Genomic DNA, 27,302 nt, shown 5'->3' with positions numbered 1-27,302 from the left:
TAAAGCCACCAGGTGGCGCTGACACAGGTGCAAGGGCCCTTTCATCGCTGCTTGCAGCTTTAATTATTATTGTAATGTTATGTGCTTTGAGACATGAGGTATTTGTAAAGTATCCCAACACTCTTTTGTATGTCTTAGTATTAACAACTTACAACTTTAAAGCCCTGGGTATACTTCAGCCGTCTGCATGACGTAATTTTCATCATGCGGAGGGCTCGCAGCCGGCCGCACACCTCGTCCGCATACAGCCAAAATTTTGAGACCGCGCGGACGGTGCACATGTTACAGCGCATGCACAAGCAGGACAGAAGAGTCCACTATTTGGCAATACGCACAGTACTGAGCACAATGTGCAGTCGTCGAAGAATAGTGTGTATAGAGCGATTCAAAAACAAGAGGAGTAAACTCAGAAGCATGCCTTCTCCATTGTTTTTGATTCCTGTTCTCTTGGTGTATTTTCTGAACTATGTTGTGATGGTGGATGCACTATTTTTATTCTCCGATCCTGCCCAGAAAATGTGCAATTCCTATGTATTATTCTATATATTGTCATATATTAATGCAATATATTATTTTACATTTTTCAATATATTTAAACCAATTAATGTTTTCTTCCTGTAAGGGATGAACCGCGCCACACAGAATATTTATCAGCACAGCCCAAAAGACAGCTCAGTCTAAGCATAGAGAGAATGAGTTTACTCTCTGACCATCTCAATTATGCACCCAGACCAAATGTATGATATTATGGAAGGCTAATGGCTAATTTTAATATGACCTAATTCAAATAGTCATAATTCTAAATTTTACTAGGGATGCTCCGATCTGCCTTTTTTGCCTCCGATATCGATTCCGATACCTGGGATTCAGTATTGGCCGATATTGACTACAGGGTAGTTTATTGAGCCTTTTCTTTTAAAACTTTTAAATTTCAGTTACATATAGCAATTGTAACTGAAATTGAATAGCAATTCATAACGCTCTCTACTCCAGTGTTGTGATCTAACAGACACCCGGTCGAAAGTAAAATGATTTCGAAACTGCGATAAACTTTAACAAGAAAGTCATTTTATGCAAAACCACAGACCCTTGTCTACAGATCAAGTATAATAATAGAAACATTGAATCATCTTGGAAATAGTTTATTTGTGTTGACTGTCGTAACGAACGTGACAAACCTTTTGAATGCTGAAGAAGAATCCCAGCTAACAGAATTTTGTTATAAGAACGTTCTCTAAATATTCAGTGTTGGTTCTGGGAACATAAAAAACAGCTTTCCAGTTTTCTTGATATTAGAGAAAAGTTTGTATAAGGTATAATGTTCCTCAAACATTCCTTCAACTTAATTTTGATTTAAAATTCAACATTCCATGAACATGAAAATGTTTTGTTTCCTTAATATTATTTAAAGGTTAGTTTGACGTTCCTAAAACATTCCTTCAATCATTCAAACACCTGCTATGAACAAGCACTGAAAGAAAGTTTCTGTTTTATGAAAACATACAATTGCTCATAAAGAAGTGTAACAGGGTTAATAATGTTGCTGTAAAATGTTATGACTTTCACCAAAATTTCTGTGTTTTTGTTCATTTATTAAATGTTTGGAGACCCCTTGTGGCGACATTAGTGGGTCATTTGTCTTATTTGTGAAACCACGCCCCCACCCCCAGCAGAGAAGTTTATCCGATGCTGAGAGGTGGTAGGTAAATGTGCTCCGGTAAAATGAGATTTCTTGGCAACTTAGTATTTGTTAATTTCACAAATAATATTAAGATTGAAGTTCAGTGATATTGTGAAACAATATGTTAAGTGATTGTGATTGTATTTGATGAACTTTGTAGTTTAGATGCAATTTGTTCACCATGTGCGTTGCATGACTGACTCCATCTTGTTGAATCAAACGCAAGTGAATCTCTCATTTCTTTTGCTGTTTTAGATGCATGAGTGTAAATGCCCACTGTCGAAAAAGGATATATGTTTCTCCTTGTTGTGTTACAGTAAACATCGCATGAAACGCAGTTCTCTTTGTCCGCCTGTGATTCACGTGCTGTCGGATGAGAAGCGTTACAGAAGCAACACTGAAATAGTCAGGGATCAAGAGCTCAACTAAAGCAACCACCAATGGCGTAGGTATCACCGGCGATACCACTTCAGTTTTTTTCTTACCAGTGTGAAAGAGACTCAAAATACTCCGTCAATATTGCACATTAAGAGTTATACACCATTTTAACCTGTGAAATATATTCTTTTATTTGTGTACACTAAGAGTAAAAACAAAATGTTGTGCTTTTTGCAAAACAAAGAAAACTAACATGATGCATGATCTCTCGTCTCCCTCTGAACGAAGTCCAATCTGATAGTTCTCAGAAAATGAACTGTAACTTAATGAATACTAATCACAAAAAATTACACGTATGTCTAAAAAAATGTTGAAATGTCAGGTTTTAAATTGTCTAAGTCAAATTGAAAACAAAAATTCTGAATGAAATTTGAATGAAAATAGACATGTCAGATGCCCTTGATTCAGCTCATTATCCGCTAATGCGGCCACGCCCACAGAGCGAGCGCTATTCAGGTGCAAATTCTGAGGCAAAACATGCATACATCGTCACAATAGTGTCTTTATTATCTTGAAAAGTGTTTACCTGCATGTTATAGCCATGGTTAGCAATCTCTGGAAGCCTCTGTTAGTTCCAGGAATGTCACATGGTATGTCTATTCTTCACTGAGATATTTAAGGACTTAAGGTGCACAGAGCACCCTCTGGCTGCAAGTATGAATTGAAAACACAGTATCCAGCGCTCATAGTGATGACAATAAATATAGAATAAATATTACTCATCTGTATAGAAAATTGACACAAACATAAGAGAATCCATCAATATTTCTCCAAATGTGCATGCTTTTAGGCATATTAAGAAATTACAGTCAATATATGAGTGTGAAGCTTGAGTCTTAGATATTTTTAATGATGTATAGTTTGTCAACTGCACATTAACATTTAAAACATATAGTAGCGTATATGAAATGCCATAGAGGTAGGAATGTTCAGAAGCTTTGCATCACAGAAATATATTATATTTTAAAGTATATTAAAATAGAAAACCATTATTTGGTTAGAGACTTGAGACTTCTATTAAAAACATTAGTGATGCGTCCAATGTTTTGACTGGTACTGGAATGTAAAATAGGTTTATACAAAATTTTCTTCTCATGATGTGCAATAATATGTCCATGCATGAGATCAAAAATCATGTTTTGTTTTTGTTTTTTATTTTTTTCAAGAGTGGACATTAATCCTGTGATCAGCATGATCACAGAGGGGTTTTTTTTTCACTTAGCCTACCTGACTGAAAAAGCTCATTATGTGGCTCATTATGCAGGTCATTATGCGGATCCGGGATGTGTGAGGAGTCGCCTGTCAATGGCGTCATACCTGCGTTACCCTCGGTTTCTGGTTTTATTTTGTAGAAACCATGGAAACAGCAAATACGCTTTAATATATTACACGTTTTAATAGACAAGGGAACAACTATTTTGATATATGTATAGACAGAAAACAAATTGTTGTTATATAGCTCAACACATTTAAACGTATTGTTTAAATCTAATTTTCTACATTTTTTTGCGAGTACCATGCTTTAACAGGCCTCAGAGAAAAACAATGTTTTGTCAAGTAGCTAACATAGCATAATCAGATAATCATAGCTTTATTTTTATTAACAGCGAAAGCGGCGCCGGCGACTGTGTCATAATAAAAATTCCCCTGCTCGTGAGGTGTGTGTTGCACAATCGCTCCAGCGGCCTCATTAAGCTCCCACAACACTCGGTCCTGCTCTGCTTCATACTAAATAACCTCATCCATGAACATGATTTGTTCCCGAGTCCTATCCCTATTCTTTTGCACCGTCCATTGAGATGGAGACCACATATCCCAACATTCCGCGCTAAAACTTGGCGTTATCAAGCTACGCCTTTGTTAGGCTTCTAGCGACCTCTAGCGGCCAAAAGTTTTTGTTTTGTCAATAACCATGCATAAACGTTATTCCTTCAAAAAGACAAACATGTACATACATGTTCCTCACATATTATGGTAGCCTAGTTCATGCTGAATACAGTGTAATGACACTTTTTCAGTTAATATGTTTATGAACAACTGAAAAATGCACAAATGTCAGGGGATTTCAAAAGTTCTCCAGGGCCCCAAAACAGCCTCAGACCCCTGAGGGTTAATTCTGACACATTCACTGAGTCAATGATTTTAACACAGTGAATGTGTCAGGAAGGTTAACCAGAGGTGTAATCAAAACCAGAACCTCCAAGACCGAGACCAAGACCATTCAAGAGGGAAGTTAATGAGATAATTAAGTCATTAATCAAGCACTAGTGATGAACACCTGCTGTTAAGAAGCAGAATCACTAAAGGAAAGAGGAGAACAACAACAAAATAAAACACCTGTGATACTTCTGAACATGAAGATCAAATTTGCAATGATCTCTTTGTCAAGTCAAGTCAAAAAAAGTCTTACACATCAATGCTTGTATTTTGGGACAACACTTATGTAATTTTTACACATTCACTGTGTCAAACACAGACATTCAGAATGTGTCAAAAAGCATTTGTTAACGATTTAAATTGGCTAAATTCTTATACATCAGTGTGTGAGTTTAGGGGGCACCACCCGTTGTGTTAATTTTAACTTTCAGAGTTGATATGTTTATCAGAATAAGTTGCTTATCACCATTGTTGAGATTCACAGGCTGATTCTTGATGTCTGTGTGTGCCTTAAAAAAATTTTTTTTTGATCTGAACAACTTTTAAGAAAACATTTGGATTATATTCATAAAGCTGATCTTCTGCTGTAGAATCACAGTGCTGCTGTAATCTATAATGTAAATCTAACTCAGAGATTGGGCTCTAAATGAGTTCAGTGATTCAGGTCAAATAATGATTATGTAAAAACATAACCAACATCTGATCATTGTTTCCCTTTGTTTGTCTGTCTGTTACAACTCAGTTAAAACAGCCCATAAAAACATAATATTAAAAAGTCAAGAGTCAAGAGATCAACTAAAGCAAACCCTGATCTCCATGATGGTAACTTAACTTGAGATTTTCTCCTTTAGTGATTCTGCTTGTTGACAGCAGGTGCTCATCGTTAATGTTCAATAGTCCCAGGTTAAATGAATTATGGTTGAATGGTCTGGTTTTTGTCTTGGAAGGTCTTGTCTCGACCACACCTCTGGTCTTCAATGGTCTTGGTTTTGGAGGTCTGATCTTCACCTCTGAATTGAACACAAAGTTGTGTAAATGTGCAATATTAACACATTACAGGTGTTCTTGGCTGCACAGATTGTGTTGATGCTGTGAATAAATACACAGGTTGTGTTCATTTTAAAACTACACATAATGTGTAAAACAGTTGAATTCTTCCAACACATTTTTATGCAATATTGACACAAAATGTGTAAACTAGAGTGCTGAACATAATATGTGTCATTTTTCTACATATTTCTTCTTAGAGTGTAGATTTGCCGTCAGTTCATACTGCTCTTAACACTTTCTCTGACAAGCAGATGCAATGAGACCAGTTTTCATTTTTGGTCATGTGAAGTTCGACATACATCCTATTGCTGTTAGATTGATTGCTGTAGCGCGCAACTCCTGGAGGTAATCTAGTATAGGCTGGAATCCATGACATAGTGCGTGTGTGTGTGCGGGGAGGGAGAGACACATTTCAACAATCACCAGTCAGCGACAGCTCTGAACTAAGATTAAACAACCAATATTTACTTAATTCATATCACATTTCCCCTAAACTCAGGGACCCGTTCCAGGCCAAAAACGATCTAGATTTAAATCATTCGGGGCTCAAGCCCTGAATGATTAGTGTTAGCGATGCCCCTTGTTTAACCCCCATTACAACTCAACCTACTGCTACAGTCAAATAATAATAGATATTAGTGTACCTGTGTGGTGCCATAACCACCATAATGAGACTGTTGTCTGCCCAGCCAGTGCACTGCCTCTCCTGCTTTATCGAAGTCTTTGGCCTTCACAAGCGCCAGCACAGCATAGGCCGTCGCCTCTAGTGAGTGATGATGCTGTCCAGCGACATTCCAAAACCTACCGGCTGATTCAAACACAAATCAGGAATAGAAACAGAACTATGTTGCTGTTTCCTCAATTTTCTTCAGTACGGTTATTGACGCCAACAGGCAGCTATCATTATACACCACAAAACTTCTTCTTACATTATTTACACTTGGGTTAGGGTTAGAATTAAAGCACAACACTTTTTGATAACTTGTAACTGACCTTCTCCTTGGGTGGAATGATTCATCAAGATTTCTGTATTGAGTTTGTCAGCATTGGCCAGGGCGTAGGACGTCATCGCAACAGCGTAAGGATTGGTCAGTTTTGGAAATCGACCTTCTAAGAAGACAACAGCCTTCCTGATACTTTCATGCAGACTCTAAAAAAAAAAAGTGTGTGTGAGAGGTTAAACCCAAGAGACAAAAAACAAAACAAAAAAAAAAAACACTTTCAAGTTTTTTGATAAACAAAACAGTGGAAGAGATGTACTTACACCAACTGATGTATTACAGATCTCTCTGCCCTCTTGCATGGCAATCACAACAAAGGCCGTCAGAGAGGCTTCTGCATCTTTGCCTTGTACATCACCCTGTGTAGTAAACAGTACACTGTTAAACCTTGCTGTAAAAATATGACCAAATTCTTACAGAAACAAACCATTTTCCATTAAAACAGTAATATACTGTAGAAAACAATGCATTCTGGGTAATATTGTGCATGCTTTTAGGCATATTAAGAAATTACAGTCAATATATGAGTGTGAAGCTTGAGTCTTAGATATTTTTAATGATGTATAGTTTGTCAACTGCACATTAACATTTAAAACATATAGTAGCGTATATGAAATGCCATAGAGGTAGGAATGTTCAGAAGCTTTGCATCACAGAAATATATTATATTTTAAAGTATATTAAAATAGAAAACCATTATTTGGTTAGAGACTTGAGACTTCTATTAAAAACATTAGTGATGCGTCCAATGTTTTGACTGGTACTGGAATGTAAAATAGGTTTATACAAAATTTTCTTCTCATGATGTGCAATAATATGTCCATGCATGAGATCAAAAATCATGTTTTGTTTTTGTTTTTTATTTTTTTCAAGAGTGGACATTAATCCTGTGATCAGCATGATCACAGAGGGGTTTTTTTTTCACTTAGCCTACCTGACTGAAAAAGCTCATTATGTGGCTCATTATGCAGGTCATTATGCGGATCCGGGATGTGTGAGGAGTCGTCTGTCAATGGCGTCATACCTGCGTTACCCTCGGTTTCTGGTTTTATTTTGTAGAAACCATGGAAACAGCAAATACGCTTTAATATATTACACGTTTTAATAGACAAGGGAACAACTATTTTGATATATTTATAGACAGAAAACGAATTGGCCGTCAGAGAGGCTTCTGCATCTTTGCCTTGTACATCACCCTGTGTAGTAAACAGTACACTGTTAAACCTTGCTGTAAAAATATGACCAAATTAAAACAGTAATATACTGTAGAAAACAATGCATTCTGGGTAATATTTGTCATTTTCCAGAAAATAGCCTACAGGAATATACTGTGAGTTTACTCAGAAAGTAGAAGTCCTGCCATATTTTTTATTCCACACACTGAAGCAGTGTTAAAGTTAATGAGATAATGAAGTGATAAATGTTACTTTTATTCTTTGCTGTTTGGACACAAGAGGATGTACTTAAAGGTGTAAGATAAAAAGACACATCCAGAAAATGTATTTTTATAGTAACAAACTGTAAGTAATGTCTTAAGTCCCTGATATACTTCAAATGAAATTGAAGAATGAACAGATGTGATGTCATTTTGAACAAAATCAAGCCAAAACAAAGTTCGTTTTGTGTTCTTTTTAGAAGTTTTAAACAGCTTGCCAAAGCAGGCTTTCGCAAAAAAGTTTGCTTCAGCTGCAAAACACCTTCATGCCACAATTGGTCTGTGACAATAACGTAATAGGAGGTATGCGCTGTACTCAAAAAATCAAATATTTCAGTCTAAACTTAAGTTTTATGTAATTGAATTACATTCAAATTTTCCATCAATTTGGATTACATAGTTTTTACATAAACTAATAAACTTAATGTGATTCATATTTGTAAGTCATATGTAAATTAAATAGGTAAGATTTCTCTAATAGTATGCAGAAAAATGCCCAGGTTATATAACACTGTTTAGTGTTCATGTGTTTGCGCATTACTGAGTTTAAAGTTCCACTGAAGCAGTGTTAGAGTTAATGAGATGATGAACACCTGCTGTTAACAAGAAGAATCACTGAAGAAAAGAGAAACAGCTGACATCAGTTACAGCCTTCAATGAAATCAACTAAAGAGAAAACACATTTAATCTCTCAAGATCTGATTAAACAAGTCTACAAAACATTAGAGTTTACAGAATTATTACAGATTTAACAGAGGTGCAGATGTTGATGAATTATTGAGATTCATTTGACATTACCATCTTTGAGGTCAGTGCTGGCTTTAATTGGGCTCTTGGTTTCATTGTATCAAGGGTTTTCTGGCTGCTGTAACTGAGTGTTTATGAAAGAAGATGAAACCCCTTTGTTATGGCATAAATGTCAAGAGAACGTGTGATCCGGTGCTGATGGTTAGATGTTGTTGATGCAAGTATTTGTTTAGTAGAAGTGTAAAGTCCAGGAGTCAGAAAGTAAAAGTCCTGCCATATTTGTTGTTCCACTCACTGAAGCGGTGTTAAAGTTAATGAGATAATGAAGTGATTAATTGAGTGATGATTGGCCATTACTGAAGACATCTGATGATGGTAACAAGCAGAATCACCAGAATCGCTGTTGTAAATTAGTTGTAACAGCCAGACAAGCAAAGAAAAAAAGATGATCAAGTGTTGTTGGTTATGTTTTCAAATTATCATAATTAAATCTGAATCACTGAACTCATTTAGAGCCCAGTCTCTGAGTTAGATTTACATTATTGATTACAGCAGCACTGTGATTCTACATTCCTGCAGTGGCTGATAAAGAAAGCAGCTCTATAATAGTGATGTGTCGTTCTTGAACGATTTGTTCATCTCACACATCAGTGTGTGAGTTTAGGGACGACACTTGTTGTGTTAATTCTGACACATTCATTGTGTGATGATTTTAACACATTAAATTTGTCTGGAAGGTGATCTGATGTTAACAAGCAGAATCAAAGGAGAAAATCACAATTTTTAAGACACCATCATGGACATGAGTGTTTGCTTTAGTTGGGCTCTTGACCCTTGCCTTTTTAATATTAGATTTTGTTTGGACTGCTGTAACGGAGGTAAAACTGCCATACAAACAAAGATGATCAGGTGGTGTTTATGTTTTCACAGAATCATTTATTTGACCTGAACTCATTTAGAGCCTAATCTCTGAGCTAGATTTGCATTATTGATTATAGTAGAAGATTTAGTAGAAGATCAGCTTTTTTGATATAATTCAAAGGTATTTTTTTTTTTTTTTTACAAAGTTGTTCTTATCTATATATATATATATATATATATATATATATATATATATATATATATATATAGATATATAGATATATAGATATATATATATATATAGATATATAGATATATATATATATAGATATATAGATATATAGATATATAGATAGATATATATATATATAGATATATAGATAGATATATATATATATATATATATATATATATATATACCTTTAAGCACACACAGACATCAAGAATCAGCCTGTGAATCTCAACAACAGTGACAAGCAACATATTCTGATCAACAGATCACATTAGAAAACAAGCTACTAAAAAGTCACATAAAAACAGAAAAAAATAAAATAGTGTGAATAAAGGAAATTACTAAGACAATTCAGCTCATAATTTATTTATGAATCTGTGTTTATGTAATCTGTATGAAAAGAGAGCCATGTCAGAAATCCGTGATTCAGCTCATTATCCGCTAATGCGGCCACGCCCACGGAGCCAGCACTATTCAGACGCAAATTCTGAGTCAATGCATGCATTCATCGTCTCAATCGTGTATTTATTGTCTTGAAAAGTGTTTTGAATAGCCATAGTTAACGATCTCTGTCATCTGTTAGTTCGGTTAGTTCCTGGATTGCCTATTCTTCTTTAGTGCTCAGGCATTTGTGGACTAAAGGTGTACAGAGCGCCCTCCGGCTGCAAGTATGAATTGAAAACACAGTATCCAGCACTCACAGTGATGACAATAAATCCTGAATAAATATTACTCTTCTGTATAGAAAATTGACAAACATATGAGAATCCATCAATATTTCTCCAAATGTGCATGCTTTTAAGCTAAAAGCCTATATGAAATGCCATAGAGGTAACATAATTGTTCAGACACTTTGCATCACAGAAATAAATATAATATATAGTGACTGTGTAGTTGCTGTTTCATTGATAATCTCTTTATTTAAGATGTTTTTGGTGTACTCTAATGACATTACTTTACAATAATAATATGCTCACATTATTAGCATTATATAAATATTATTCATTTAAATGACAGTCAGACAATTAAAAACAGTCAATTTCTGCAAATGAAATGAGGCAATTCGAGTTTTAATGTAGTGTTATCTTTTCAGTAACATACTTTAGTTTACAGTAAATAACTGTACAATCAACAGTAAATTGTTGCCAGTATCTTACTGTAAAAAAAAGAAAAAAAGAAAAAAAGAAGCCTGGTAAGGTCTAACAGTGTATCATGAAAGTGTGTGTGTGTGTTTGTGTGTGTGTTACAACAACTAAATCTATGTAGGACTTTAAAATATTGTAAGATAGTCAGTTCAGGCATTACTTATGTAGCTTGCTACAGTGCATAATTTGGTAACACTTTATTGTACAGTGACGTAGTTACATGCTACTACATGTACTTACTATAGTCATAACAGTAAATTATGCATAATTACAAGTAACTAACCCTAAACCAAACCCTAACTGTAACTCTATAGTAAATACATGTAGTTAATCAACAGTACTCAGTACTTATTTGAGTAATTATAATGTAACTACGACACTGTAAAATAAAGTGTAACCTATTCTTTTATCTAAAAATGATAAACATGCAGATGAAAACATATTAATTGCACCTTACACATTATGTGTAGGTCAATTTCTCCTTCCCATACAAGTTTAAATACAGTAAGTCACAACCACATTCAACTTACCACCATCTCTCCGTGAATTACAATTTTATCCTCTTTAAAAGAGCCGTCTGGAAGTTGTTTGTGGAGAACCAGCCACTTGAGGGCGCTGCAGAGCACATTGTCCTGTATAGTAATTAAGTTACTAGCCATGGCGAAGACTTTAGCTACGTATGCAGTCAGCCTTTAACAAACAGAAACAATTAAATTATAACTTATATAACAAACAAATGACAATTTACCACAAATAACAATAAAAGTATTAAATATGACAGGAGAAACTGGGCATGGAAATAAAAACATATAGTTCTTGAATGGCTAGATGGCTGTTACGTGTACTGGTATAGAGAGACGAGGCAGATACGGATTTCCACGATACATATACTTCTTTACTTAAACAAGGCAGGAGGCACCAAACATACATATAACATAAACAGAGAACCGACAAGGAGTGAATGGAGTGAGTGCAATATAAAGGGTGTGTTAATGAGAGAGTCCAGGTGCAGGTGATCCGTGATGATAGGGAGATGACGAGGGAAGTGAGTGCAGGTGTGGAGAACAGGAGGATGATGGGAAATGGAGTCCAGGGGAACAAGGGATCTGTAACAGTACCTCCCCCTCCCGGTAGGAGGGGAGCGGGCGCCCTGGAGACCTCAAACTGGAGCAGGGGGAGGAGTAGACTGGAGTGGAGGTCTCCAGGGCAGGTCCAAAAACCATGGCGGGTCAGGAGCCGAAGGCGGCCATGGAGGGTCAGGGGTCGAAGGCAGCCATGGCGAGTCAGGGGCCGAAGGCAGCCATGACGGGTCAGGGGCCGAAGGCAGCCATGGAGGGTCAGGAGCCGAAAGCGGCCATGAAGTGTCAGGAGCCGAAGGCAGCCATGGAGGGTCAGGGGCCGAAGCCTTCGAGGCGTTGAGCCCAGGCGACGCTGAAGGACCGGCGGGAGATGGCGAATCCACGGCTCCGCCGACCGAAACGCAGCCGGGGCTCCAGAAGGCCGCAGTGGAAGCAGGAAGACATACAACAAAACGAACACCGGGGGGAGTGAGGAGGCCAACTGAATCCGAGGGACGGAGTGACGGAGCGGAGACGGAGGAGTGAAGTCCAGAGGGGACGGCAGGCTGACAAGTGCACAAGGTGTGAGTGGAGGCAGGATGGATACTGGTGAAGCTGGTGGACTGATGGGCAACGGTGGAGCAGAGGGAGGTTGGAGCGGGGGTGAAGGTAATCGCCCAGAGGTCCGAGGTGGAGATCTGGGCGAGGGGGCTTGAGGTGGAGGTTCAATGTAAACATAAATGGGAGGAGGCGGGAGAGGGAGGCAGGGAGGGAAAACAGTCTTTGGGCTGGATATTACAATAACACAGTTCATAATAGGAGTGGGCTCGGCGGCGGCGGCTGGAGCGGCAGGCTCGGCGGCGGCGGCTGGAGCTGAGGGCCAGTTCATTCCCTCAAATACAATTAAGATCCCCACAGGCACTGGGGCTGGCTCTGTGGGGACTGGAGCGGGCTCTGGAGATACTGGAGCGGGCTCTGGAGATACTGGAGCGGGCCCAGTGAAGGCTGGAGAAGGCTCTGCGGCAGGTTTTTTCCTCCTCCTCCACTTTCCGGACCCAGCAGGAGAGTGTGGGCCCAGCGTGGGGCAGGAAGGAAGTTCGCTAGACAGGTATGCAGAGGAAGCCGGAGATTGACTGACTGGCCTGGCCAACCGTGTTTCTGGATGGACTGGACGACAACACTTATCCCAAACCTTATCCACGCAGAATTTGGAGCCATTTAACCACAAAATTAAATTGATAGTTTCGCTTACCGAGAAACAAAAAACAGGTTCATCAAAACGGATAGTGTCGTCATCCAATCCATCCAAAAACAGGGAGATCAAAACTGCTTCAGGTCAGTCAGAAAAATAAGCGAGCTCAACAAACTCCTCCACATACCTCTCCAGCGAACGACCCACCTGAAGGAGCCCGATAAGCAGCTCGCCAGCTGACAGGGTTGTAGTGTGAGGCATGGGAGAAGTTGGAGCCTGGGAGACCGAGAATCCCTCCATGTTGTGGAAATCCAGTCGGTTTAAGGTCGGTTCTTCTGTTACGTGTACTGGTGTAGAGAGACGAGGCAGATACGGATTTCCACAATACATATATTTCTTTACTTAAACAAGGCAGGAGGCACCAAACATACATATATCATAAACAGAGAACCGACAAGGAGTGAATGGAGTGAGTGCAATATAAAGGGTGTGTTAATGAGAGAGTCCAGGTGCAGGTGATCCCTGATGATAGGGAGATGACGAGGGAAGTGAGTGCAGGTGTGGAGAACAGGAGGATGATGGGAAATGGAGTCCAGGGGAACAAGGGATCTGTAACATTGGCACATGCCGGCAGGTCCTTAACTCATTTGACAACACACTGACATAGATATTTGTGAAAACACAATCTGATGTTAAGGCTACTGATGTTAAGGCTACAATCTCAATTACCATGCTAAATCTCTCCAAGAGTTGTCATGACAGAAATATAACTGATCGAAATGAAAATACCATGTGCTGCTTGGCCTGTCTGTCCAGGCTGCGTAGGATCCATCCTTTTTACGGTAACCCTGCTGCTGTTTATAACCTTAATACAAAAAAAAAAGAAAGAAAAAAAGAGAGAGAGAGATAAAGAAAGAATATTTATTATATGTATTTTTTTTTCTTTTATGTCAAATCATAATTAAATTAATTTTTTCTGTTGTGTCCTGCTGACCTGTGTTGATATGGTTAAGGGCATCATTACGACGGTCTATGCCAACAGCCCCCCACTGATTAGTGCTGTCCAGATAATGAGTGGCAATGACAGGTAGAGTCATACTGATCATTATCTGCTCTCCACATCCACTGGGCTGGACAATAAGACGACCCATGAAGTCTCCACTGATGGCCTGCTCAACTGTCTGAGAGATCTCTTCACCTGGAGGATGAAAGAGTAAATGCAGGCTGATTTTTTTTTTTTTTTTTTTTTTTTTTTATAGCTATATTTGTTACAATGAGCTGTCATTTATGCAACATTTTCAACATGTGGCTGGTAGGTTTTTAACTGACAGCTCAAACAGTCATTAATCTTTTCAGACTTTGACATTCCCAGTAAATGGAATCAGCTTATGGAATTGGTTGCCACTGGATATTCGCCTTGCACCTTCTTTATTATTATTTTTAAGAAGAGGCTGTAAACGTATCTTTTCTCCCAGGTGTTTTAATCTAATCTTAGTACTGTGTTATTGTATTATATTTTCTTCCATGTTGTTTTATTCTGATTTTATTTTATTTTATTTTAATTTTTTTTTTTTTTTTTTTTTTTTTTTTTTCTGTAACATCTGCACAGGATCAGGAGCAGCAACACTACTGTAAATTAAAGAATGCTTTTAACATTTGACCTCCTCTGTATAACTCACAGACCACGCCTCCGGCAGGTCTAGGAGGAGATTGTACCCTTGGCATCTTTGTTGCCCCACTGAAACTAAACAGGAGATCCTCTCACCAGCTCCAGGGACTTCAAAAGAGTCACCCCATGTGGGTTAATGGCCAGACACCGGCCAAAACCCCAATACACATCACACACACACACACACACACACACACACGAGCATGGAGACTTTATGTACACTGTTAGACCTTGCTGTAGAAAAACGGCCAAATTATGACAGTAACAAACCATTTTCCATTAAAACATTAAACAAGATATTCTGGGTAATATTTGTCATTTTCGAGAAAATAGCCTATAGGAATATACCGTGAGTTAACATCGCTCAAAGTCGACACTCAGAGGCTGTGTTCTAAATCACACCCTATACCCTTATTCACTATTCCCTACATTAGTTCACTAATATAGTCCACCTGACAGAGTGAATGAAAAGAAGTGAGTGAATTCAGACACTGATGAACACCTGATAAGCAGAATCACTGAAGAACAGAGAAACGAGAACAGAAAAAAGAGACAAACAGGAACACAAAAACTACAACTGACTTCAGCCACACTGTCAAACCAGTTTACAAACCAGTTTGACATTATTTCTTTCATACATGTACAGAAGTTCTTGTTGAGAATTAACAGATATGGATGTCGATGTTTTATTGAAAAAAAAAAATAAAATATTGAAGTTTGCAGTCACCATCATGGTGACCAGTGTCTGCTTTAGTTTTCTCTGGCTGTTGTAACTGAGTGTTTATAAAACACATTTGTTATGTCAGGAAAATGTCAACATGAAGTTGATCAGGTTTTTTGGCTGTTGTGATGATGCTGTAATCATATTTGACTTGTTTAATTCACTGATCTCTTTCTGTGGTTAGTCTTTGATTTAATGTGTATTTTATATTTATTGATTGTACTATATCTGTGATTCAACAGCATAAGAAGCAGCAACACTTCAATAATCAGTTATTTAGAAAAATATATAAGCCTTATAATGCATAATTTTGAGCTCCTGCGTGACTTGCACAGCAGAGACATCAACAATCAGAATATGAATCTCAACAATGGTGACATCCAAAAGTTTAATGTTGCAATGCATGCTGGGTGCCAGCATTGTACAAAACTCCCAGCATGCAATGCAGCATAAATAAATTATGCAAGCTCAATCATCACTTAAATATTAACTTAATTATCTCACTGCAACACAGCCAAAGCCACTGGAAGGCAAGCCTGCAACTTTTAGCCAAAAAAGTGTAACGGCTAATGACCAGAGGCTGTTTTTTGAATGGAAATCAATGGATGAAAGGCTTTCACTATGCTGATTAAACAGCTTTTGTGGGGAAAACTAATCATTTAATTAATGGACAGCCTGTTTGCAGACAGACTGATTCTTGATGTCTGTGTGTGCCTAAAATATATATATATATATATATATATATATATATATATATATATATATATATATATATATATATATATATATATATTTTTTTTTTTTTTTTTTTATTTTTTCTTTTTTCTTCTTTTAATCAGAACAACTTTTAAAAAATCCTTCAGATTATATTGATAAAGCTGATCTTCTGCTGCAGAATCACAGTGCTGCTGTAATCAATAATGTAAATCTAACTCAGAGATTGGACTCTAAATAAGTTCAGTGATTCAGATCAAATAATAATTAAATGAAAACATAACCAACACCACCTGATTATCTTTTCCATTTGTTTGTCTGGATGTTATAACTCCGTTAAAACAGCCGGAACAACATTTTAGTTTGAAAAGTCAAGGGTCAAGAGCCCAACTAAAGCAAACACTCATCTCCACGATGGTGGCTTAAATATTGTGATTTTCTCCTTTGGTGATTCTGCTTGTTATCATCAGGTATCTTCAATAATGTAATTACAGAAATTATTTACAGATGTAACATGCTGGTATTGTTTAAAATATAAAACATGTATATACACAATAATTGCATAATGATAAATGTAAGTACATAGTTGTTAAGGCCACCTAATATAAAGTGCAACCGCATTTACTCCTCTTATGAATGAAAGAATTCATCCCTGACCACCTCTGAATGTGGTTTTTGTGATCAAAATGTTTCCTGTGTTATTTTAAATCTGTTCAGGTGTTTGTGTGATTGTGACTGCACTTGATGAACAGATTTAAAAGAACAAATTTTTATTTTAAAAGACAAACAAACAAACAAACAAACAAAACAATGCAATTATTACAAACTAGCCCCAACAATAAGTATTGTTGTATAATCTTTGTACAAGAACTACAGAATTTGTAGTGGACATGAAGGAATAGACAGATGTCATCAGATAATTGCAGATCAAGGCTTGAGGTCTCCTTAATCAAAACATGCAGACAACCTTTAAGAAATAATCACTACACATTCATGAAAACATCCTTTTACTTACCAGTAATTGCGATGTAGGTGTTGACAGTTGTGCCTGAAACCTGATCACTTGGTATTTCAGATTGAACAAATATAGGTTTTTCTCCTGTTTAAATTTGGGACAAAAACAGGATGATGGAGAACAGTGATAGGTCATGTACTAATCATATTTTTATGGAGCCCCTAAGGGACATGATGGTGGAAAAAGTTTGGGATGGGAGGAAAAAATATTTTTCAAAGCTTTTACATTCTCTCGCAAAGATATTTAAGTTCTCTCACAAAGATATTTGCATGCGCTTGCAAACTTTTGGGTTCTCTCGCAAAACCTGTTGTGAGTTCAGACACTTCCTGTTTAATATCCCTCTGGCAGAAGTTCAGACAGCTCTGGGCAGCGTTTCCCAAAAGCATCGTAAGCCTAAGTTGATCGTAGCTCCATTGGTTTCAATGGAGCTATGATCAACTTAAGCTTACGATGCTTTTGGGAAATGCAGCCCTGTACATTAACAATGGAGTGGTTAATAGTTTTATTTTGAACTTAGACTTAAGTATAAAGAATCCATTGCTTAGCTTAAGGCATGGTTTTGACGTAAGTGAAAGACACCTGAACTGAATAAGTTCAGTAAAGTTGGCAACATATTCACAGATTTGAATTTCCCAGATCAATTATTTATGAGCTAAACATTGTTAAAACACAAACAACACCTCTTTTCAATTGCAGTATCATAGAAAATAAGCTACAACCTAATTTTTCTAAAAACAAGCCCTCCACTATGTTGAACCTCAACAATGGTGACAATCAAAAAAATATTCAGATTAACTCTGCACATCACAAAACAAGCTACTAAAGTCACAAAAAAAGCTTTTTCTATGATTGTCACCATTGTTGAGGGTCATACATTGACTTTTGATGTTTGTGAGTCTAAAATGCACAGCTGAAAACACTTTCTGTATAATGAATAAAAAAAAAAAAAAAACTCACATATTTCATAATATCACAAGCCTACTAAACAATGCAAAAATAATAGTTTTATATCCTTAAAGATCAGACTCTGAAGGAGATCAATAAATCAAGCCACTATATGACATCTGAACCATCGTCAATAAGTAACCATCTTCTTCTTGAAACACAGACAAATCCAAATGATACCCTGCGGCTTGTGATGACAAATTGATGTCCTAAGATACGAAACGATCGGTTTGTGCGAGAAACCGAACAGCATTTATATATATTTTTTTTTACCTCTAAAACACTACTATGTCCACTGCGTTCAGCATCCGGCCCTTGTATCACAAATGAACGATCCGGTTGAATTGGCAGCTCTAAGCAATTCTGATGAGATCTCTTCTCGAGAAAGGGCGGGGTGAGTAGTACCTCTGCATCTTTATGAGCAGGGTTTTAACTCTCATTGTCTAATTCCCATTATGATGGTCTCAGTGTTGAACAAATATTTGAGGAAACAATTTCAGAATGTTAACCCACTGTGTTCTCTTTCATTCAGTAAAACAGAATGATTGGTTCACATCGATTGCTCTGAAAGATGCTTTTTTTCCACATAAGCATTTATCCACCACACAGAAAGTTTCTTCGTTTTGCCTATCAAGGCACATGTTACGAATTCACAGTTCTTCCTCTCGGGTTCTCACTCGGCCCCCAGACTTGTTTGTGTGTGGAGGCGGGCTTAGCTTCCCTGAGAATGTCAGGTCTGCAGATTTTGACATACATGTGCCTGATAATTCCCACACTGACCAGGGTGGACCTGGATGCCCATGATCTTTGGGCCCTTAGACGGCACTGCATCACATACAGGAATGCTACTGTAATGGAAATCACAACATGGGCTCAGGAATACTTCCAGAAAACTGTGTTTTCTGTCGGTGAACACAGTCCACCGTGCCATTCGGATAAAACTCAATAGGTCAAAAAAGAAGCCATATCTAAACATGATCCAGAAGCGCAGGCATTTTCGCTGGGCCAAGGCTCATTTAAAATTCACTGTGGCAAAGTGGAAAACTGTGGTCAGACGAATCAAAATTTGAAGTTCTTTTTGGAAAACTGTGACGCCATGTCATCCAGACTAAAGAGGACAAGGACAACCCAAGTTGTTATCAGCACTCAGTTCAGAAGCCTGCATCTCTGATAGTATGGGGTTGCATGAGTGCGTGTGGCATGGGCAGCTTACACATCTGGAAAGGCACCATCAATGCACAGGTTCCTGCGATCCTCAAAGGTGCTGAGACCATCGAAGCTGTGCTGCACGCGGGGGTGAACGACACCAGGCTGCGGCAGACGGAGGTGCTGAAGAAGGACTTCAGGAGCCTGATCGAGACGGTACGAGCCACATCGCCCGCGACGAGGATCATCGTGTCCGGACCGCTTCTGACGTACCGACGAGGACATGAAAGGTTCAGTAGATTATTTGCTTTAAATGAATGGTTGATGTCTTGGTGTAATGAACAGAAGCTGCTCTTTATAAATAATTGGAATGATTATTTCGGTCTTAATGAATCTTGTCCACCTGGCTACTGTTATAAAAATAAATGCCGTCTGAATGGCCGTGGCGGTGGTGTAGCAACAATCTATAGAGGTAATCTTAATGTTACTCAGAGAACAAACTATAGGTTTAATTCATTTGAAATTCTTATGCTAAATATTACACTCTCAGATAGTAAAAAGTCGCTACTATCTCTTGCTTTGGCTACCGTTTACAGACCTCCAGGGCCTTATGCTGATTTCTTAAAAGAGTTTTCAGACTTTCTCTCAGACCTATTGGTCAACGTCGATAAAGCGCTGATTATTGGAGATTTTAACATTCATGTAAACAATACAAATGATGTGTTAGGGGCTGCGTTTACTGATTTTCTAAACTCATTTGGGGTCAAACAAAACATCACTGGACCCACTCACCGTTTTAATCATACACTAGATTTAATTATATCACATGGAATCAATCCAACCGATATAGAAATTCTACTGCAAAGTGATGACGTCTCTGACCACTACCTTGTGAGTACTGCATACTGATGATATTTGTCAAATTGCTCCGCAATATCGACTAGGCAGAACAATTCCCCCGACAACTATAGATAAATATACAAATAACCTGCCTGATCTGTCTCAGCTGCTCATCGTACCTAAACACACAAATTATCTCGAGAAAATGACTAGCAGCATGTGCACCATTTTCACTAGTACGTTAGATACTGTTGCACCGATGAGATTAAAAAAGGTTAGAGAGAAAAATACTATACCATGGTACAACAGTATTACTTGCGCTATCAAAAGAGAAACTCGTAATCTAGAACGCAAATGGAGACAAAATCGTTTAGAGGTCTTCAGTATCGTGTGGAAAGACAGCTCGTCCCGTTATAGAAAGACTCTAAAAGCAGCCAGAGCCGAGCATCTCCGCAAACTGTGGCCAGATTAACAAATAAACAGACATCACCAGAACAAAACATGTCATTACAGTTCAGTAGGGATGACTTTATGAATTTCTTTACTGAGAAAATCAAAAGTATCAGAAATACAATTGTAAATGTACAACCTTTAACAGAGTTTTATGATTCAGCCTCAATTATCGGCCCTCAAGAACAGTTGCAGTGCTTTACAACTATAGGACAGGAAGAGCTAAATAAACTTATCACTGCGTCTAAAACAACACTGATCCTTGCGGCACTCCATAGTTTACTATTGTGATCTTAGATTTTTCCCCGTTTATATAACAACATTTTATTTAACAAACAACACCTCTTTTCAATTGCAGTATCATAGAAAATAAGCTACAACCTCATTTTTCTAAAAACAAGCCCTCCACTATGTTGAACCTCAACAATGGTGACAATCAAAAAAATATTCAGATTAAGTCTGAACATCACAAAACAAGCTACTAAAGTCACAAAAAAGCTTTTTCTATGATTGTCACCATTGTTGAGGGTCACACATTGACTTTTGATGTTTGTGAGTCTAAAATGCACAGCTGAAAACACTTTCTGTATAATGAATAAAAAAAAAAACTCACATATTTCATAATATCACAAGCCTATTAAACAATGCAAAAATAATAGTTTTATATGCTTAAAGATCAGACTCTGAAGGAGATCAATAAATCAAGCCACTATATGACATCTGAACCATCGTCAGAAACACACAGACAAATCCAAATGATACCCTGCGGCTTGTGATAAAACAACAACATGTTTACTAGATCCAATACCCACTAAACTACTGAAAGAATTGTTACCTGTAGCAGAAGAGCCTCTTCTCAATATTATCAACTCGTCTATCTCTAGGTCACGTCCCACGACCGTACAAGCTTGCAGTTATTAAGCCTCTCATTAAGAAACCACAATTAGATCCAAATGTATTAGCAAATTACAGACCAATCTCAAATCTTCCATTTATGTCTAAAATACTAGAAAAAGTAGTGTTGGTCCAATTATGCTCCTTCTTGCAAAAAAACGCTATCTATGATAAATTTCAGTCAGGATTCAGATCTCATCATAGCACAGAAACTGCGCTCTTAAAATTAAAAACGTCTTAATTCTAGCTTCTGACCAGGGCTGTGTCTCAATACTAGTGTTACTTGATCTCAGTGCTGCGTTCGACACTATAGATCATAAAATACTCCTAGTTCGACTACAAAATTACACTGGTATTCAGGGCCAGGCATTCCGGTGGTTTAGATCGTACCTATCAGACCGTCACAATTTTGTTTATATAAACGGGGAAAAATCTAAGATAATGATAGTAAACTATGGAGTGCCGCAAGGATCAGTGTTAGGCCCTCTGCTATTTTCAATATACATGCTGCCACTCGGCAATATTATAAGAAAACATGGAATTAGTTTCCACTGCTATGCCGATGATACTCAGTTATATATTTCAACACAACCAGATGAAATCTCTAAATTATCCAATCTGACAGAATGTATTAAATAAGTAAAACATTGGATGACTAGTAATTTTCTTCTATTAAATTCAGATAAGACTGAAGTATTACTTATTGGGCCAAAAACCTGTACACAGAATCTCTCAGACTACAATCTGCATTTAGAAGGATGTACTGTTACTCCATCCTCGACAGTTAAAGACCTGGGTGTCATATTAGACAGCAACTTGTCCTTTGAAAATCATATTTCATATGTTACAAAAACAGCCTTCTTCCACCTCAGAAACATTGCTAAGATTTGGAATATGTTATCTATTTCTGATGCAGAAAAGTTAGTTCATGCTTTCATCAGAGGTGGAGATTCCAGGGGTCAGAAAGTAAAAGTCCTGCCATATTTTTTTTCCACCCACTGAAACAGTGTTAAAGTTAATGAGATAATTAAGTGATTAATTGAGTGATGATTGAGCATTATTGAAGACACCTGATGATAACAAGCAGAATCACCAAAGGAGAAAATCACAATTTTTAAGTTACCATCATCGAGGTCAGGGTTTGTTTTAGTTGAGCTCTTGATCCTTGACTTTTTAATGTTAGATTTTGTTTGGGCAGTTGTAACTGCATTAAAACCAAACAGACAAGCAAAGTTAAAAGATAATCAGGTGTTGTTGGTTATGTTTTTACATAAACATTATTTGATCTGAATCACTGAACTCATTTAGAGCCCAATCTCTGAGTTAGATTTACATTATTGATTACAGCAGAACTGTGATTCTACAGCACAAGATCAGCTTTTACAATATATTTTTTTAAGAGTTCTGATTTAAAAAAAAAGCAGAGCTCATTTAAACACACAGACATCAAGAATCATCCTGTGAATCTCAACAGTGGTGGCTTTCATAAAGCATGTTGCAATGCATTCTGGGAGCCACCAATCAAAATTCATCCATGGCTCCCATCATGCATTGCTGTATGAATAAATTATGAGCTAAATTGTCTTAGTAATTTCCTTTATTCTCACTATTAAAATGTTGCTGTTTTTCTGTGACTTTTTAGTAGCTTGTTTTCTAATGTTCAGAGTTGATCTGTTGATCAGAATATGTTGCTTGTCACCGTTGTTGAGATTCACAGGCTGATACTTGATGTCTGTGTGTGCCTAAAAGATTTTTTTTTTTTTTTTTGTGATAAGGACAACTTTTTTTAAAAAAAATTCTGTATCATATAAGCTGATCTTCTGCAGAATCACAGTGCTGCTGTAATCAATAATGTAAATCTAACTCAGAGATTGGGCTCTAAATGAGCTCAGTGATTCAGATCAAATAATGATTATGTAAAAACTTAACCAACACCACCTGATCATCTTTTAACTTTGCTTGTCTGTTTGGTTTTAATGGAGTTAAAACTGCCTTAACAAAATCTAATATTAAAAAGTCAAGGGTCAAGAGCTCAACTAAAACAAACCCTGACCTCGATGATGGTAACTTAAAAATTGTGATTTTCTCCTTTGGTGATTCTGCTTGTTATCATCAGGTGTCTTCAATAATGCTCAATCATCTCTCAATTTATCACCTAATTATCTCATTAATGCTTCAGTGGGTGGAATAAAAATATGGCAGGACTTTTACTTTCTGACCCCTGGAATCTCCACCTCTGGCTTTCATGATGTCTCGACTAGATTACTGTAATGCATTATTAACTGGTTGTCCTGCTTCAGCAATAAATAAGCTACAATTAGTACAAAATGCAGCTGCTAGAGGTCAAGAAAATATGATCATATATCACCAATCTTATCATCTCTACACTGGTTACCTATTAAGTTCCGTATTGATTATAAAGTATTGCTAATGACCTTTAAGGCTCTAAATGGTTTAGCTCCTGTGTACTTAACCGATCTTCTATTGCCCTACAATCCTTCAAGCTCTTTAGATCACAAAACTCTGGACTTCTGGTTGTACCTAGGGTAGCTAAGTCCACTAAAGGAGGGAGAGCATTTTCACATTTGGCTCCAGAACTCTGGAATAGCCATCCTGATAATGTTCGGGGCTCAGACTCGCTCACCCAGTTTGAATCTAGATTAAAGACGCATCTCTTTAGCCAAGCATTCACATAATGCATCTCATACCAGATCAATTGCACATGACTATCTTTGCTTAATGTTATGAACAGCAGCTACGCTAATTATTATCCATTTGCTTTTCTGTTTTGCCTCGGGACACCCGTCCCGAGGTGACTAGAGAGGTCTTCAGCTTCAGTTTGGATCCAGCCTCTTAAGAAGACCTCAGATGACCAACACCTGTGAAGAGACTGCGCCAACTCCTGCGAGGACTTCAGAAGACGCATCATCTGGATCAACATGCACATTGCACAATTTCTATATCCTAATTATTGTTAATGTAATTCATTTTTCAGGAGCTCATTGCTTCTACGTTCAGTTAAACTGCTTACAGTGATTGTAAATTAATTGCCTAAATTATTACATTATTTGCTAACTGCATTCTTTAAATTGTGGTGTTGACATGCATTCTCTGTAAAGCTGCTGTGAAATGATATGTATCGTGAAAAGCGCTATACAAATAAATGTGAATTGAATTGAATTGAAAAGGTATATCCAAGATCTAGAACAACATATGCTCCCATCCTGACATCTCTTTTCCAACATGACAATGCCAGACCACATACTGCTTCAATTACAACATCATGGCTCTGTAGAAGAAGGATCCGGGTACTGAAATGGCCAGCCTGCAGTCCAGATCTTTCACCAACAGAAAACATTTGGCGCATCATAAAGAGGAAGATGCGACAAAGAAAACATATGACAGTTGAGCAACTAGAAGCCTGTATTGGACAAGAATGGGACAACATTCCTATTCCTAAACTTGAGCAACTTGTCTCCTCAGTCCCCAGATGTTTGCATACTGTTATAAAAAGAAGATGGGATGCCACACAGTGGTAAACATGGCCTTGTCCCAACTTTTATGAGATGTGTTAATGCCATGAAATTTAAAATCAACTTATTTTTCCCTTAAAATGATACATTTTCTCAGTTTAAACATTTGATATGTCATCTATGTTGTATTCTCAATATAATATATTGACATTTGAAACTTTCCACATCCTTGCATTCTGTTTTTAGTCACAATTTGTACAGTGTCCCAACTTTTTTGGAATTGGGTTTGTAGTAACAGTTCAGGTTTTGCACTTTTCAGACAATCGCTTTAGTCGCCTGCGCATAGAGATCAACGTGTTTTGTCTAGTGCGGAGGAAGGAAAATTAGGTTGTAGCTCATTTTCTACATTACTACGATTGAAAAGAGGTGTTATTTGTGTTTTAACATAAATCTGTGCATATGTTGCCAACTTTACCAAACTTAGGTGTCTTTCACTTACATCAAAACCGTGCCTTGTACTAAGCTCTGGACACATTTCTTTATACTTCAGTCTAAGTTTAAAGTAAAACTCTATTAACCATTCCATTGTTAACATACAGAGCTGTCTGAACCTCTGCCAGAGGGATATTAAACAGGAAGTGTTTGTCCAAAATCACAAGTGTAAAGAGTAAAATAATAATAATAATAATAATAATAATAATAATAATAATAATAATGATAATAATAATAATAAAAATGTATCCCATCCCAATTTTTTTCCACAACCATGTCCTTTTTGGGGCTCCGTAGATTTTATTATTTTTTTGTGAGTAAGAGTAGGAGTAGCAAACAAAAAAAAAAAAAAAAAAAAAAGAATAAAAAGCATAAAGTATAGGAGTTAATTCTGATTTTTCGATTAACTGAAACTATAATTATATTCATATGTTTTTGTTTTTGTTTTCATTAATGGCTTTAAGTGTAATGTGTGTAATGTTGTAGAACTTAAGTAAAACACAGTATATATTATAGTGTTGTTAACAGTAAATCTCACCATTCTTAACAGGATTGAGCTCCACGTTTTCTCTATGTAATTGAACCAGTACACCCTCCGACTGTGTGAGAGAGAGAGAGAGAGAGAGAGAGAGAGAGAGAGAAAGAGTTAAAGGTGCAGTAGGTGATCTGGGAGATGCTAACGTTAGCACTGAAAGCACCCTCCCTGCAAATCGCAGTCCAAAGCCACGCCTCCTCAAAAACACAGGAATGCACACACAGCTGTTCTCGGCAAAGTGTCACAAGATTTAAACTACTTCATGTCAAGCACATCATTACAATAATAATGAATGTAAACTCATTGGTTCTCTGTGACTGACTTCTGTGCACATGAACTCACCATAGCATGATATGCACTGATGACGTATGATGTCTGCACAAACAGGGTGCACGAGTGAATGTAAAAACCTACGCTGGCAGGCAGGTAGGACACTGTATTATTTAATTTGGATGGAATATAATGGTTGGATTTATGTTTTATGGGCCAACACTGTTAGACCTTGCCGGGCTTTTATACAGTATAATACTGGCAACACTGTCACCATCTGTTAAATAAAACAACATGCAGCACATCACCAATGTCTCTTGATCTTCTCCTGAACTTAAGCACAGGCTCTACTCTTCAGCACAATGGTTTACAGTAAACTACTGGCAACAGTGTACAGAGTAAAAGTAACATTGATGCTGCTGGATAATTGCAGTGAGTTAATTAAGTTAATATTTAAGTGATGATTGAGCATTAATGATGAACACCTGCTGTTAACAAGCAGAACAACTGAAAAGAGCAACAAGAACGGAATACATACAAGCAGAAACTAAAACTGTCTTCCAGCCATTACACATTATTACACTTATTACTGACCAGTTTAGCTTTATTTCTACAGAAGATCTTATTGAATATTAAGAAAAGTTTAGATGTTGATGTTTTGTTGAAAATGTTTGGTTTGATGTTTCCATTGAGGAGATCAGAAGATCGTTTTTTTATTTAGTTGAGCTCTTTACCCATGACTTTTTATACGTCAGTTTTTGTTTTTTCCCGCTGGTTGCTTAACCCCTTAACTGTCACAGTCCCACTGGTCGGGCGCCTCCCAACCAGCACACCCTTGTTTAGCACATGGTTTAGCCCAGATGAAATGAACACTATTCAGTGTGAACACTACAGGCTGTTTAATGTAACACTGAATCAGTGTTGGAGTTAATGAGATAATTAGGTGATAACGAGCAGAATCACTGAAGGACAGAGAAACAACAAGAACTACGACTTCAGCCACAGCCTTCGATGAAATCAACTGAAGATAAAAGACATTAAATCTCTGAAGATCTGATCAAACAACTCCACAAACAGCATTACCAGCTTCACTTATTACTAACCAGATTGACTTTATTTCTGACACACATCTACAAAAGTT

General features: G+C 37.3%; 1 protein-coding gene across 1 annotated transcript in view; it reads right to left on the bottom strand.

The window, feature by feature from the left end:
• Positions 1-27,302, bottom strand: part of LOC137031480 (complement C3-like) — a 141,710-nt gene that overhangs the window by 41,878 nt on the left and 72,530 nt on the right. Inside the window, exons 22-29 of the mRNA XM_067402456.1 lie at positions 25,895-25,955; positions 17,117-17,200; positions 13,992-14,195; positions 13,787-13,862; positions 11,278-11,437; positions 6,591-6,686; positions 6,320-6,476; positions 5,971-6,134 (exon numbers count right to left, since the gene is read on the bottom strand). Of these exons, the coding sequence (XP_067258557.1) occupies positions 5,971-6,134; positions 6,320-6,476; positions 6,591-6,686; positions 11,278-11,437; positions 13,787-13,862; positions 13,992-14,195; positions 17,117-17,200; positions 25,895-25,955 (1,002 nt within the window). The remainder of the gene's footprint in view (positions 1-5,970; positions 6,135-6,319; positions 6,477-6,590; positions 6,687-11,277; positions 11,438-13,786; positions 13,863-13,991; positions 14,196-17,116; positions 17,201-25,894; positions 25,956-27,302) is intronic.

Source organism: Chanodichthys erythropterus, chromosome 12 (assembly GCF_024489055.1).
Source record: "Chanodichthys erythropterus isolate Z2021 chromosome 12, ASM2448905v1, whole genome shotgun sequence".
NCBI lineage: Eukaryota > Metazoa > Chordata > Actinopteri > Cypriniformes > Xenocyprididae > Chanodichthys > Chanodichthys erythropterus.
This window is presented reverse-complemented; position numbering and strand designations above follow the sequence as displayed.